This window comes from Rhynchophorus ferrugineus, unplaced genomic scaffold (genome assembly GCF_030347505.1).
Source record: "Rhynchophorus ferrugineus isolate W39M unplaced genomic scaffold, kcgeb_rfMv2 rfM4, whole genome shotgun sequence".
NCBI classification, from domain to species: domain Eukaryota; kingdom Metazoa; phylum Arthropoda; class Insecta; order Coleoptera; family Curculionidae; genus Rhynchophorus; species Rhynchophorus ferrugineus.
In genome coordinates, this window is record NW_027472583.1 from 33,744,440 (window position 1) to 33,759,966 (window position 15,527).

The 15,527-nt window shown below is 32.5% G+C and overlaps 1 protein-coding gene across 4 annotated transcripts in view; it reads left to right on the forward strand.

The window, feature by feature from the left end:
• sim (bHLH transcription factor single-minded) overlaps positions 1-11,535 on the forward strand; it is a 119,855-nt gene extending 108,320 nt beyond the window's left edge. For all 4 annotated transcript variants that reach the window (XM_076404626.1, XM_076404627.1, XM_076404624.1 and 1 more), the window contains 5 exons: positions 4,951-5,156; positions 5,397-5,503; positions 10,424-10,571; positions 10,632-10,888; positions 10,946-11,535. In XM_076404626.1, coding sequence (XP_076260741.1) covers positions 4,951-5,156; positions 5,397-5,503; positions 10,424-10,571; positions 10,632-10,888; positions 10,946-11,394 — 1,167 coding nt within the window. In that variant the 3' untranslated portion in view covers positions 11,395-11,535. The remainder of the gene's footprint in view (positions 1-4,950; positions 5,157-5,396; positions 5,504-10,423; positions 10,572-10,631; positions 10,889-10,945) is intronic.
• Positions 11,536-15,527: the final 3,992 nt, after the last annotated feature.

Genomic DNA, 15,527 nt, shown 5'->3' on the forward strand with positions numbered 1-15,527 from the left:
ATGTTCCTGAATAATCCTGTTCCATGGGAATACATTTTGTCTCACTTGAAATAATTATAGCAGCGCCAGGGATATAAAACTGTACCAGATATGGTATTTGTATAATTGTATAACCTTGTATTTAGAGTCTTGGTTGGCGTGGAAAATGTACTTATCCTACAGACAAAAAAATAAATAAGGTTAATAATAGTGTTGGGAACTATCGACTAAAATCGACTTCCGACTGTAGAATAAATGAGTACTTTTTACTATCGACTGTTTCAGTCGTTATTTTCGGTAATTTTGGTTTGACTACTTTTTAACCGATTTCGAAAAAGGACAAGGTTCTATGTATACTTCGACTGTATATTTTTTTTTTAATGTACGTTCGCCGATTTCTCCGTCGATTGTGAGCCGATTTTCAAAATCTCTTTTTTTATTCGAAATAGTGCACTTTCGAGGTGGTGCCATTGGAACCGAATTTTGTAGTGAACTGATCTATATTATATAACACAGTTATCTCAGTTAACTAACAATTACCTCCGCCCTTTCCTCTCTCAAAATGAATATGGGAAGGAATTCGCACATCTCCGTCTGTTGTCATGAATAGAAAAACATTTGAAGCATGCATTTCGTTGAAATAATAATTACTATTTTCAGTCTCGACTTGTTTGACTGTTTTTGACTATTTTCAGTCGATAGTTCCCAAACGCTGGTTAATAATATAATTTGTTTTACAAATTGCTTGTTGAATCTGTCCACACTAGAAGACTATTGTTTGCATTTTCGCTGAGTACAGTCTCCAGAATATACGATATATTTACATGTTACATTTTTAAGAACAGTTTAAGCATTTTAGAATCAAACGTTTTCAAACTAATTTAGCCTGAGAATTATTTTTCTTACCTCTAATTTCAAGTTGATTTTTTAAAAATTACAGATGATGATGATCAAATTTGAAGGAATTGTTTCTATTTCTATACTGCAATTGTGGTTTAATATTAAAATGTTCAGTATAATCTTTATGAATTTGTTGAAATTATATTGAACTGTTCTAATGATCTAATTTACTAATTCCATCCAATTTCCAAGTGATAATATGGAAAACATTTCCAGCAGTCTTCAAATTTGTGGCAATCTGTTAAACTATTTTTATGAAATGTTTTCATAGAATATAAAATCTTCAACCGATATAAAAAAATTCTTGTATAACATTTTGTATAACCTAATACTACGCTATAACTTCTTAATTTTTCGTGCTGTATATATTAACGTAAATCCACTAGAGCAACTGCTTCTGTACTAATTAATATACCTGGTGAGATTCCAATTTTTACCTCTGTTGTATATTCATGTCGTGTTAGTATAAGCAGCGCTCTTCAAACTAATAAGCGATATACTAATAAGGTACTAATTGGGTTGCGCCGGATTGCTCAAAAACATTTCTAGGGTACTTTCTTTGCTATGTAAATAAGGATGTTAAATTGGAAAAGTGATAACAAGCAGCGTATGTTTCATATATGCATTTATATGTAGATTAACTGTATATATTTTGCCGTTTGATAAAACCTTCTTGACAGCAGGAAAGAATGCTTTTCGATAGGATACTGACGTAGTATTTGTTAATCAATGCATATCTACATACATAAGAAATATTCGGATTAGTTAAACCATTTATAACTCAAGAACAGCTTTTAATTATCTGTGAATTGTTGGGTTCATCTTCGCCAAGAATAACAGAATAACTATTAAAATATAGAAAAAATTCACACACGAAAATACAAATTTTTTAAAAAATCTTTTGCAATTGACCAGTCATCTTGCGCACGCTGATTACTTACATGTAATAACTGATGTCTACTATAACATATTTCGCATTATAGGATAGAAATTAAACAGAGACAGCAGTTATAATATAACATGTGTCTCAATATGCTTGTTAACAAGTTTATTTTTTAGTTTATTATTTTAAAAGATACTAACTAGACTATTTTCCATCCAAATCGTCTTGTACTCATCAAGTATATCTTCAGCTCATCATCTATATATATATATATATATATATATATATATATATATATATATATATATATATATATATATATATATATATATAGATGATATTATAGCTGTTGGGTCTGACACAACATACACTATGTGGTAAATATAAATTCGTATCTGTCTATATAATTCTTATCTCTATGCTTGACGGATGAATTGATCTTAATGACTCCATGTATACATTTTTTACCACAAATTGAGGTAATATTTTTAATTTATGGTTTTATTATCTCCATCTTTTAACGGAGTTTCTACATATGTACATACAGCCTTTTCCCTTGGGGCTGAATATGTCTACTGACGATTTTGAATTAATTTGTAATCACTGCAGAATATTAAATGTTTGAACACTTCATAAATCTATAAATAGAATACTACAGTTGTATAAACCATAATCTTCAAACGAGTTGGATTTCAATCTTAATTGGTATTTCCGTCCTTACCATAACTTTGTTTATTATGATATTATTGGTCACCCTTGCAATAATTTGATATTCTTTAAAAAACACTCAGACAATTAGAGTAAATTTAGCAATAGACGTTGCTTTTCAGGAAAGGAACATTCTACACATGTACACATGCATGTTACAAGTGATTTACAAAACATTTTATGTGAAAAGTATGGTTATAAACAGAAGAATACGTACCTCTAAATCAAATGATGAATTGAGATTTCTTCCTTTCTACATTTGGTTGTTAGATTGCTGTGTTTCCATCTTACGTTTTCTTTTTGAATCACTTTATTGACGAAATCTCTGAAGCATCACTTCTATATTGTTAACGATTTCAATATGGAATCGGCTGATTTCAAAATTGTATATAACAGGCCATTTAAAAAGTTCCCGGTCTGACACATAGATGTCGCTACTAAAATTAAATCCAGGTTTTTTAGTTAGCCCTAACCTTCAAAAGATGCGTGTATAAATTTGACAGCTATCGGATCATTAGTTTGTGAATTATAGCATTTTGAGTGAAGCAACTTTTGTTATTGTGAACAAAATGGATAAAAAAAGATGGTATTGAAAAGTTGGAGGGTCGCTATAGCAATGTACCATCCTTGAAGGGAATTATGTTGAATAAAAAAAAATAATTTTCCAAAAAAATATGCTTTATTATGGTAGGCCGGGGACTTTTCAATTGACCTGTTATACTATCTACTCTATTACCAATGTTCTTCTCTTTAATTTTTTTTCTGTCACTCCCTGTGTATATTTATCTTGTTAGGTTCTTTAAATTTCTTGATTTTCTTACGATTTAATCACTACACTCTCTCCTAGAGTACTTGCTACATTATCTACAAAAAAATTAGTGCCCATTCTCTCATCGTGCATACGTACCACATCTACAAAATTCTAACATTTTACTAATAATTTATACCCAATATATAGATGGGCCAAAAGTTCTGCTACCATTGTCGCAATTTCCCCTGAATGGCAATAATGGAACGATTATTTTCAATAAATATTGTCACTATTTCTGCTCGTTCTTGTATTTTATTATCTTGTTATTATATCTTATCTTATATGTTCTTGTATTATATTTATCCATAATAAAATTTGGATGTCTACACAACACAATGGTTAAAGCGAAACTGAGCTAAACGTCACATAACTAAAATGGCACTCAATCAAAATATTAAGGAGACTTTTGCCCCATCTTATACTTATTTTTATAACTATTAAATAATTATATTACCTCAACACACTTTTGTAATCATAAAATTAACTTAAAACTTATTTCTTAACAAGGACTCTCCACTTTTTACATTGTTTACTCGCGAATTTTTCATTTATTTCAGCAACGGGAAAATTTAGCGCCATGAAATTAAAAAACAATAATCAAATATATGTTACAACAGTAATATGAAAAGTTATCATTAATTTTTTATGGAATGTTTTAAATTAAATACTAATTAAATACTAATATTATTTTCAAAAAGTCCAGAAACCAATTTGTATATATCATTCGTGTATCGCATAGCAAAGTCTTCATCTTGAAATCCATCATAGTCTTCATATGAAAGAAGTCTTCAATCAATACATCATTATGTTTTATGTTTTGTTTATTCCATTCAAGTCTTTATTTAATATTTTTGAAGCATCGTCCTCCATTAATAATCGATCAATATGGGATCATTGGAGCATTATGTTAAAAAAACTGCTGAGTGTATTTATACGTGTCATATATTTGATCTCTAATAGAGCTAACATCATGCTGATCTTGATTCGTCACCCGCTTCGTATGAGGACGATTTCTTTTCGGTGAATTCAAGATTATATTTTTCATTTCTTATTACATATTTCAGTGATCGTGTCCATACTAATATTCAGTGTAGCTTCGACACGCTATTAAATATTTTCAATAAAAACCGCAGCAACATAATATTTGACAGTAAAAATGTTTACCTCTCTAACGATTTTTATAGCTCTATTATCTCATTATTTCCTGTTCAAAGTAACTGTTTTAGAGATTCAATCTGTTCTATCTGATTTCGGCATTTTCAATCAGAGTAATAATAAGCAGAATTTGAAATTTATCAAAACAAGCAGAGCGTTAAAACAATGTTTGCCGGTTTATAACCAGTAGTTATTATAATTAATTTTTTAAAGAATGTTTGACAACCGACTGGCTGATTCATTGGCTGAGTTACATGTTCGAACGTATCAGCAGCATTGTCTCTTTTTAATTAGAATGAAATGTGAAGAAAAATATTGTCTAAAACGAATTTACAAATTGCGGTAGAGAATACATTAAATGTATTCATTACGTGAATTCACTGTTATTTTGAATAGACTATATGTATATAATTGGTTTCATTGTTAAAAATACTTTGACACATTTTGCTGATCCTTCGCTAATTTATTAGTGTACCCTTAATTTTTATGAACAATAAACATTATTCTATTTCAGGTAATACATTGTTCTGGTTACCTGAAAATCAAGCAGTTCTCCGCTGGAAACGGCGGTCCTTTCGAGCCTGGATGCTTTCAGAACATGGGGCTGGTGGCCGTGGGACACTCGCTACCGCCCAGCGCCATCACCGAGATCAAGCTCCACGGCAACATGTTCATGTTCAGGGCCAGCTTGGACCTGAAACTAATTTTCTTGGACGCCAGGTAAAACTCATTTCCGTCCTGTGATTGTCTAGACGAACCGAGCACGTGTTCGATTCCGTAGCGACCCCTATCGAGACTATCGAATGTCGCCCTCATTGTTTGGCTATAATCGTAAGTGGTTAAAAAACAGAGACGCGTCTTCTGGTAAATTTATTCGACGGTGACGGTGGATAGGGGCCGTCTAAAGAGGGGGGAGAAATCGAAACTACTAATGGCAGGGACTGATTGTTTTTTTTTCAGGGTGGCGCAGCTCACTGGATACGAGCCCCAGGACGTCATCGAGAAGACTTTGTATCATTATATTCACGGAAGTGATATATTCGCCATGAGATATTCGCATCATCAATGTAAGTATTTTGAGAGTATTGGATGGACCACGAAATTTATTTCAAATTTGTAAATCGATTTCTTACGCGTCTACTAATGTTAAAATATCACAATTAATCTTAAAATGTATATATTTTATACGTGACTATAATATTTTATAATATATTATATACTAGATGACTAGGCGAACGAAAGACACTACTAATACGAACACCTGTATTGTTTGATTTTGGTTTAAATTATATACATTTGATGATAGATGTTTGATTTTCTTAACTTTTAGCAGCTCTATATTGTTTTCAAATAACCTTGTATTATCTGGGTAAATAAAATACTCAAATTGTAATTTTGACGTTAATTTTAACAATAGCCTTACAATCTTATAAGTGTATGCAACTACAATACTTCATGAAGTATTTTACAAAATATGTGTTTAGACATGATTTAACGAATTAAGTTCTCCATTAATTCTTAAACTAGATCGCTGTATGGTTTTACGTTAGTTTGGCCTCAGTGATAACATTTGGTTTATACATTGTCTGTACATAAGTAATGTTAGAAATGTTTGAAATTTATGATTGTCATAACACACATACCACATAAAAAATGGATAAAATGTCGATTTTTTGCTGAAATAATATTTATTTAAAGTGGATACGTAGGACAGTCGTAAAGTAGTTTTTCTAGCATATATATAGCCACTTCGTCGATTGTCAGTGAATTGAACTCGCAGGTACTTTGTCAGGTCTGATAACGACATTATAACAGGTCAGTTGAAAAGTCCCCGCCCTACCATAATGAAACACTTTTTTCGCAAAATTAGTTTTTTTTATTCAACATAACTCCCTTCAAGAGTGATACAGTGATTATAGCGACCCTCCAACTTTCAAAACCATTTTTGTAGTACGATTTGTCCTTTGCTTTAAAATAGGCCTCATTTTCGGCGATCACCTCTTCATTCGACTAAAATTTCTTCCCAGCGAGAATTCTCTTGAGATCGCAGAACAGGAAATAGTCACTGGGGGCAAGATCTGGAGAATACGGTGGATGAGGAAGCAATTAGTGGTGCATTGTCTTGGTGAAGCAGCACTTTTTTCTTTTCTTTTTCTTCAAATGCGGCCTTTTTTTGGCGATTTCGGCCTTCAAACGGTCCAATAACGCTATATAATAGTCGCTGTTGATGGTCCTTCCATTTTCAAAGGAGTCAATGAAAATTATTCCATGCGCATCCCAAAATACAGACGCCATAAACTCGTCAGCCCACTGTGGTGTTTTCCCACGATTTGGAGCGGGTTCATCGTGTGCAGTCCACTCGGATGACTGTCGATTGGACTTCGGAGTAAAATGATGGTGCCATGTTTCATCCATTGTCACATATCGACGCAAAAATTCGGTTTTATTCGCTTGATCATCTTCAAACACTGCTCCGAATCATCAACTCGTCGTTATGATCAAAAGTGAGCTCGCGCTGCACCCACTTTGCACAGAGCTTTCTCATACCCAAATATTCGTGAATGATATGATGTACACGTTCAGTTGATATCTTTAGAGTGTCTGCTATTTCATTCAATTTCAATTTACGGTCATTCAAAATCATTTTGTGGAATTTTTAAATGTTTTCGTCGGTAACAACCACTTTTGAGCGTCCACTGCGTTCACCGTCTTCGGTACTCATTTCATCACGTCTAAACTTAGCATATCAATCCTTGATGGTTGATTTTCCTGGGACAGAGCAATATTTTATCAACACGCAAAATTCCTTTTAATTCATTTTTTTCACAATAATAAAAGTTGTTTCACACAAAATACTATATTTCACAAACTATTTGATCCGCCACCTGTCTAATTTATACACGCATCTTTTGAGGGTTATGGCTAACTAAAAAACATATGGATTTAATTCTAGTAGCGCCATCTATGTGTCAGGATAAAGAAACACTAGTTCTTGGACCATAGTTCGCTTCGCTATTGAATTGTGAGCACAATGTCTATCAATTAATAAGTGATAAATTTGTCATTGTATCTGCAATTGTTTAAGGTTTTCATAACTTTACAAATTTCTGGTACAAATTTGAAAGTTCTCAAAACTTTGATGGTATAATACCTTGACAGAAGTCATCAAATCGTACATTATCCGTTGCGCTAAATTATGTCAGTTGGAAACAACTATTATGTTTTAAAATGGCCAAGAATGGTTAGAATCATTTCCCACCGATTGTGGTAATTTTACTTTTTCACCGCCACATCATAACCCATTACATTCACTGCATTTTAATACCTTACAATATGGACAAACTACTGATATTTTCCCAATTCCTTATTTATTAGCTCCAAACTCCATTTCCGGATCGTAGTGGAATAATCGTTCCTGTATCAGAGAATCACTACGTCTACGTAATCGCCCAATTTCATTGTGTCGTGTTCGCTGTTGTATTTGATGTGCATGAACTCGCTGAATTCTATCCATTTGGCTTATCCATTTAATTTCCAGTCACTTTCGAACGCAACCAATACGACTATTATAACTGTATGTCACTCATCAGGCATATGATTGACTTCGACGACCTAAGTCAAGTCATCTTCTGTTAACAATAATAAAAATAAATAAAGCTCTCGCGCAGTAAATTTGTGACCATATAATAACAAAAGCACTATAAACAAACACTAAATATTTTTCAAAACATACATAAAATAACTGAATAAAAACAATACTAATGGTATATACGAACTTAGCCCTACTTATAAAATTAAATATTAATGAATACACTGGGGCGTTAAAGCAGCATATAACAACACTAATATTATAAAACAACGATAAACTGGTTCAATAAATTAATGATAAATACCTGATCGAGATATTCAGAAATAAATACATTTTGTCCCAATTCAAATTTTCTTTCGAAGATTTAAAATTACTTGAACAATGATCATATTTTCGTCTGTTTCGTCAGAAACAATTAAAGAATATTAGTAAATCGGATTTCGTTATGAACCACATGTTGTTAACCTTGTTATTACTTTTATTACATCGAAAGCGATAATCTCATGACTATAATAAGAGCGAACAAATGGATACTTTTAGGCACGATTATAACCCCCAATAAAGATTATTGCCTAGACTGAGCCAGTCCTAGCGGCAATAAATTTCCATAATCCCGTGGTTTCGTACTGAACTATGGAAATGACCGTCGTATATCAAACAGAACTAGAAGTTTCGCTAGATTTTTGGTATAAAATATATCGTCGCAAACTGGTAACATAATTAACATGAAAAAAACAATCTTACTCTCTTTGGTTCGGTGTAGTTGTTAAGGGCTACAAAACAGTTGGGAGTTCCCATAATTCGGTGTATGTCACATTCCCCTTCGCGACTCTGTGTGTTTGTTTTTGTCTCACTAGGTAATGTTACCTTGCAAACACTGCGCCGTACTTCTAGATTTAAATATGGTGAAACAAGAGGGTGCATTAATTCATTAATTTAATAATTGAACTACTCTATAAGTATTAGACATGGATTTATTTTAATCAACTCTCATTCAATCATCAACATTTAAATACCGCTTCATGAAAAAAACTTATTTTACACTCATTTTGTCCAAATCCATTCATTATAAATTAGTTTAATTTTTTTTTATTTGAAACTTTATTGTGAAGAATTGGTACAATGTATTTTATTCAAAGTATTGTCCATTGATAGCTGCTACATTTTTCTAGTCTTGGGAACTATCGACTGAAAACAGTCGAAACAGTCGATAGTCAAAAAACTAGCGACTGAAAAGTTCGACTGTTTTTCTTTTCAATTCGTGATGTCTGATGAAGATGTACGAATCCTTTCCTGTATAAATTATGAGACAAGAAAGGGCGGAGATGATTGCGTGATATAATAATGTTATATGTGGTTATATTTTCCAACGGTAGTATAAGCGAGACGAAGATGTATTAATTACTGAATACTATTATAATAATTATATATAACATGCAATTTATATTTTAATTTTAGAACTAAGTAGAATTACTTTTATAGTTTTCTATGGAATGGAATATACCCCATAAATATTTTATTGTATTTTAATCTGTTCATTGCTATTTTTAAATAATATACCATAATAAATATAAACAATACAATAGAACTTGTTAATAATATACCTAATCATAGAAAAAAAACCAATCCATGACATAATTAAAAAGATCTGAACGAAATGATTTATTATTGAACGCAAATATTTTTTAACAAAAATCGAGAGAGTTATCGAAATGTTACATATTATTGCCATAAAAACAGTGAAAATATTTTACTAATTATCATTCCCAATTTTAATCTTTTACCGTATTACATTAACAATCTTGAAAAATATCGTACCTAAATGATGTGGTATTAATATATTTATTTATTATGGAACAAAAATATTTTTTAACAAAAATCGAGAGAGTATTCGAAATGTTACCTATTATTTCCATAAAAATAGTCAAAATATTTTACTAATTATCATTCCAAATTTTAATCTTTTTACCGTATTACATTAACAATCTATTTGCAATATATTGTTATTTACAAACTACCAAAAATCATAAAACTATATATATTACATATAAATCTATGTAAGCATAAGTTGGGTACATTTTTGTCACGGTCGCGGCTAGGACGGTAAGTAAGGCTATGCTAAAAATCAGTCGAATAAAACAAGTAGGACCAAAAATAGTAACTAAAGGTGTGACTGAAACAGTCCATAGTAAATAGTAACAAAATCAGTGGGACCGAAAATAGCGACTGAAAACAGTCACTGGTAAAAAGTAGTAAAATCAGTGGAACCAAAATTCAACCAATTCAAAATTGTTAAGCAGTCGATAGTTGATTTCAGTCTATAGTTCCCAACACTAATATTTACGTTTAAAAAATTCTTAAATATATTTAAGAATCAGCTCTTATTATTGTTTTTCAGTGCTTTGCAAGGGGCAAGTAACAACCAAATATTACCGATTTTTGTGCAAAGATGGTGGTTGGGTATGGATGCAGAGTTACGCAACGATCGTGCACAATTCCCGCTCATCCAGACCACACTGCATCGTCTCTGTCAACTACGTGTTAAGGTACGTATACAATATCTGTTAATGCTCGCCGTATTTATCATGTTTACTCTCCACGAAAAGTGATAAAGAAGCCAAAGATTTGGTAATCAATCAGACGCAGTCGGTGCCTAAAAAAGAAGAGATTCCAGGTTCGCCGGACCCCCATTCCCCTTTAACTACCCCGACTCGCTCTATGAACCCCCACAAGTACAATCACCATCATTCACCGCAACCGGCTACGGGTGGGGGTAACGCTGGACCGGGCGGTACAAATCGATTACCCATAACATCAGACTCCAACACGACACATTTCGGGCAAAATTTGGATTACCAACAGGGTAAGTTTCAAGCATCACCAAGAATCTTTGTTTTTACCAGAAGCAAAATCTATACAGGAAACGTGCTGTATGTTCCGGCCAGCGGAGAAGACTCTTCACCATATTACAACCATCCTGACCTTTACTACCCCTACAACGATCCAGAAATATCTTATTCGGCGTTAACGGGTTCAGTTATCAGCCAAAATCGACCTTTCAGCGCCTCGTCGTCAAGCTGCAGCTCAATAGAAAGTATACCCACTGAAAAGGTCCAACACTATCAAATGGGAGGCGGAATCGGTCCACTGGGCGGTCTTAACCAGACGGCTAACGCGACAGACTTCAACATCGGCCCGGGGTGCTACACCACCCATAGCCCGTCGCACCATCCCAACACGACGTCCTGGCCCAACTCCAACCTGCACCATCACGATTTCTCTCACGGTCATCCGGATCACAACCCAGGATACACCAGCGTGATCGTAGACACACAACAGTATCATCTCACCAACGAGTATGTTCATTAACATAACGCGAATCGAGAAACCGACGCTGTGACTATGACAAAACGTGATAGGTCGATTAAATACGCCCAGGTTGAGAGCACCGGGCCTCAGTTGGGTTCTGGTCACACCCAATAGGCTCAAAGATTATTAATACGAGCTGATGATACGCCAACTAACCGCCAGCACATCACGAAAATACCACTCAATAAACGTTATTTGTATTAAAACTTGTACAAAACTATATATAACCCGAAAAAGTGCCATTTTGATAAACCATTGTAAATAATAATATATTAAAACCAAACAAATGTTTTCCAAGGGAAATGCAAAACCTAGAGAAAATAGGAGAAAATATATAACATGATCTAACGACTCAATAGGTTATTTTATGTTTGATGTAATCCTTTAGTTATTTTAATTATCCAACTTTATTTTAAATGTTTATTTTAAATACTTATATAAAACTGAAATATTACAGGAATATAGTAAATTAAATAGATTTAAAAATATAAATATTTTCTTAAACAATGTTATTTAAAAGAGATAGCGACCAGTGTCACAGATCTGTATAAAAGAATTGAATATCAAAGGTTTTTCTAAATTAATTACATCAATTTCTAAGATCGAATGCATTCCCCTTGTTGCCACCAAAATTATGTGTATGTACATGTGAATTGACAATTATTTATTCGATTTGTTTGTTTGTTTAATTGTTTTATCGTCTTATCTATACGAGATAAAAATTATAAGGAAACAACATAATCTCTATATCGTTGTATAATTTTATTTTTAAAAATATAGACGTAATAGATCGTAGATAATACGACAATAATCTAAAGACTGTGACTGTACGATGTAAATAGTTTCTGATTTCTTTACGTTGATGTATATAATTAGAATGGGAAATATCCTAATTGTGTTTTATAATAAATTCACATTATCTTCCGGAATTAATCTGGAGTTACTACGTTGTAGAATCGCGCAATAAAATAAAGTGGTTTTTATTTTGTGGACTTTGTTTTATTTCCTGTTATTAGGTTGTTCAATCAACCTAATATCAATTCAAATCAAATGAATTTCATATGTTTTCAATAAGATATATTCCGAACAAATTTATAATAAAATATTTTTTTTAATTGAACCGACTTCAAAAAATAAATAAGGAAAAAACTCGCCAAAAGGTAAAAAATAATCAAACTTAGATTTTTAACACAAAAAAAACGTTTTAAAATAATACCTATATGTACGCATATGTACATAATAATAGTTGTAATAACTAAATAAAAACGAACAAAAACTTATTTAACCTATCTACTATAAGTATATTATATTCTACTACATACACGCAATTTAGCTTAATATCCTTACCTAAATCTATTTATCCATATACAATATTATTTTAACTACTACCAACTGATCAGTTAAAAGTCGGTGCTAAGCCTAAAAAATACTAAAATGATATAAATTTGTGACAAAAAAATAAAGTACCAACAAAACAAATCTAAATTAATATTTCTGTTTGTGTTCGGCACCTAAGTAATCTCAAGGAACTCACTAAAAATTAAAAAATAATCAAACTTAGTCGGTTCAGCTTTTATTTTTCTCTTTTTAGTGTTAGATATTTACCGAATAAATTACGTAGTTATTTTATTTAATATCACAATGGGTAGGTCAAGTAAAGGTGCAGCCCGTAGGAGGAAAAACAGAGATGAAGAAACAACGATGGAAAATAGAGAGCGCTTCCAGGCCCCGTGCCCCCCTAGCCTAGATGATTTGACAAATGTTCTAACTAAACTAGAAAAATAAAAAATTACTGGCCGCGCCGGAAACTGAACCCGCGACCTCTAATTGCGAGCTAAACGCTTTAACAATTACACCATAAAAACAATTGACAGTGGTGAGGTCTTACGTTTTATAGATAGTGCTTAAAAAGCAAACTGAATGGTTTTTGCACTGAACGACTTTCGATTTTCCGTCACATTAACTTAGCAATAACATTATACACACATATCTGATTATTTTCCTCGATTTCCCCCTTCCCCCAGCAGATCCTGATTTGGTTCCAATGGACCACCTCGTAAGTGCACTCTTTCGAAAAAGAATCATGAAAATCGGCCCAGAATTGACGGAAAAATCGGCGAACATACATTAATAAAATACATACATACAGACGAAGATAGAACCTTGAAATCGATTAAAAATTATAATCTCATCCCAATTTGGACTATATGTGTTGAACAGGGATGTGAATGACCGTATGCGTGCACAAAATTAATTGCGTCTTGAATATATGTTTGCGTATAACGCGATTGTTCAATCTATGTTACTGATGATAGCATTAGGCAAATGTACGCAGTCCTCAGAACAAAGCTTCGAATCTATCGAAATAGCACACATATTAACAATGCATTGATGATATAGCTGGCGGCATCAGAGAATGTCATTATCTTCTTAGTTCAGATCATCAATCGGCATACATAGAAGTCCATCACAAAAGTGTCAGTCCTGAACGAAACTGAACGCCAGAACTTTCTGCGACTTGTACAAAAAATAAAAAAAATAAAATAATGTATATGTTGGCACATGGATTCTCTCATTTAAAGTTTAAATCATATCTATAGTCTGTTCAAAGTTATTTTGTACATATGTCAATTAAATTTGTGATTTCAAAACGTCGCAATATTGCCGCATCAACTCTGAGTTTTAGTTCAATCTGGCTTTGATATATAACAAAATTCTAATATAAATAAAATAATTGAACAAAAATGTTATCAAATATAATTTATTTGAATATTATAGTACATCTAAAAACTACAGCCTTAATTATACAGCCACAATAGTTTATAAGTTAGAGTTATGACCTCTTATCACTATTACTTTCAAGAATTTTGCATACATCTGACAACCAGACGACTTACATGACAGACTCATTCGATTACATATTCGAACTAATCTGAGAGCATTATATTTCTTTTTAACTAGAATAAAATGATAAGGAACATTTTGTCTAATTCAAAAACGAATTTACAAATTGCGGCAGGAAATACATTAAACATCTTGATGACGTATGTGTATGTTGAAAGAACTTTGAATAGACTATATCTTCTTCTATCTAAAAAAAATTAATGGATATTGTAAAGGATCGTAAGAACGATGATCGTCTCAGACCCTATACACCTGCGTGGCATATCTCGACGTTTAAATAGCCCACATAATTAAATGGCCATTCATAATAATTGCAACTTCCTTAATTATAATAACTTAATTGTCTTTTTGTAAGCCTTTGGAAATGATGTTAAACAAGTGCACCATTTAGTTATGATTTTCTAAAAACGTCCCCAAAGTTGTCACATTGTCTCACCCTCAATCTGCTTGATGTGGTTGTATAGAGAGCGTGTGTTAATTTTTGCTGCTCATCGCCCATAAAATCGAATTAGAGATATTTTGGATCAGCATCGGGTAATGAAAACAAATAACCAATTTGACAGTACTTGGCCCTGATATTGATAAAAATTACGACCATCCTCATTCTGAATAATTGTTATTGCTCTAAATGATATCAATTGGAAGCAAGAATTGAATTTACGAATTTTATATGTCATCGAAATATTCTATTTCGATAACATATTCAATCGTGACCTGCCTCCCATTGTCTCAATCTGCTGGCTCGAAGATTTTCAGTGTGTTGCTCTCGATTTTCATTTACATATGTGTTTGTAACATGTCCTCTTAAAATTACATTATCCGTCTTGTGTAGTTCTATTTAACCGATAATTACGAACTATTTCGGCATTATGTGTATGTCGACCAATATTTATTTACAAAAAATAAAATATGTATTTTTTTATGTTAAGACGAAGTTTCACTAATATATTGGGAATAAAACTGACAATGGCAATATTTCAAAATATTACGATATGTGACAATGTTCACATTCGTTTCGGTTTCACGAGATTCCAGGTCGCAGCACCATGTCCGGATAACATAAGAATAATATAATTTTATCGCTAATCGTTAATAATATAGATATTCATCATCCTGTTTACATCCTCAATCTATTTAATTGCATCTGGAGAAGAGGCATATTTCTAGATGAAGGACATCCATCCTTGTGCCAATTCATAAGCCATCGAATCCTAAATTCAACCCCCACA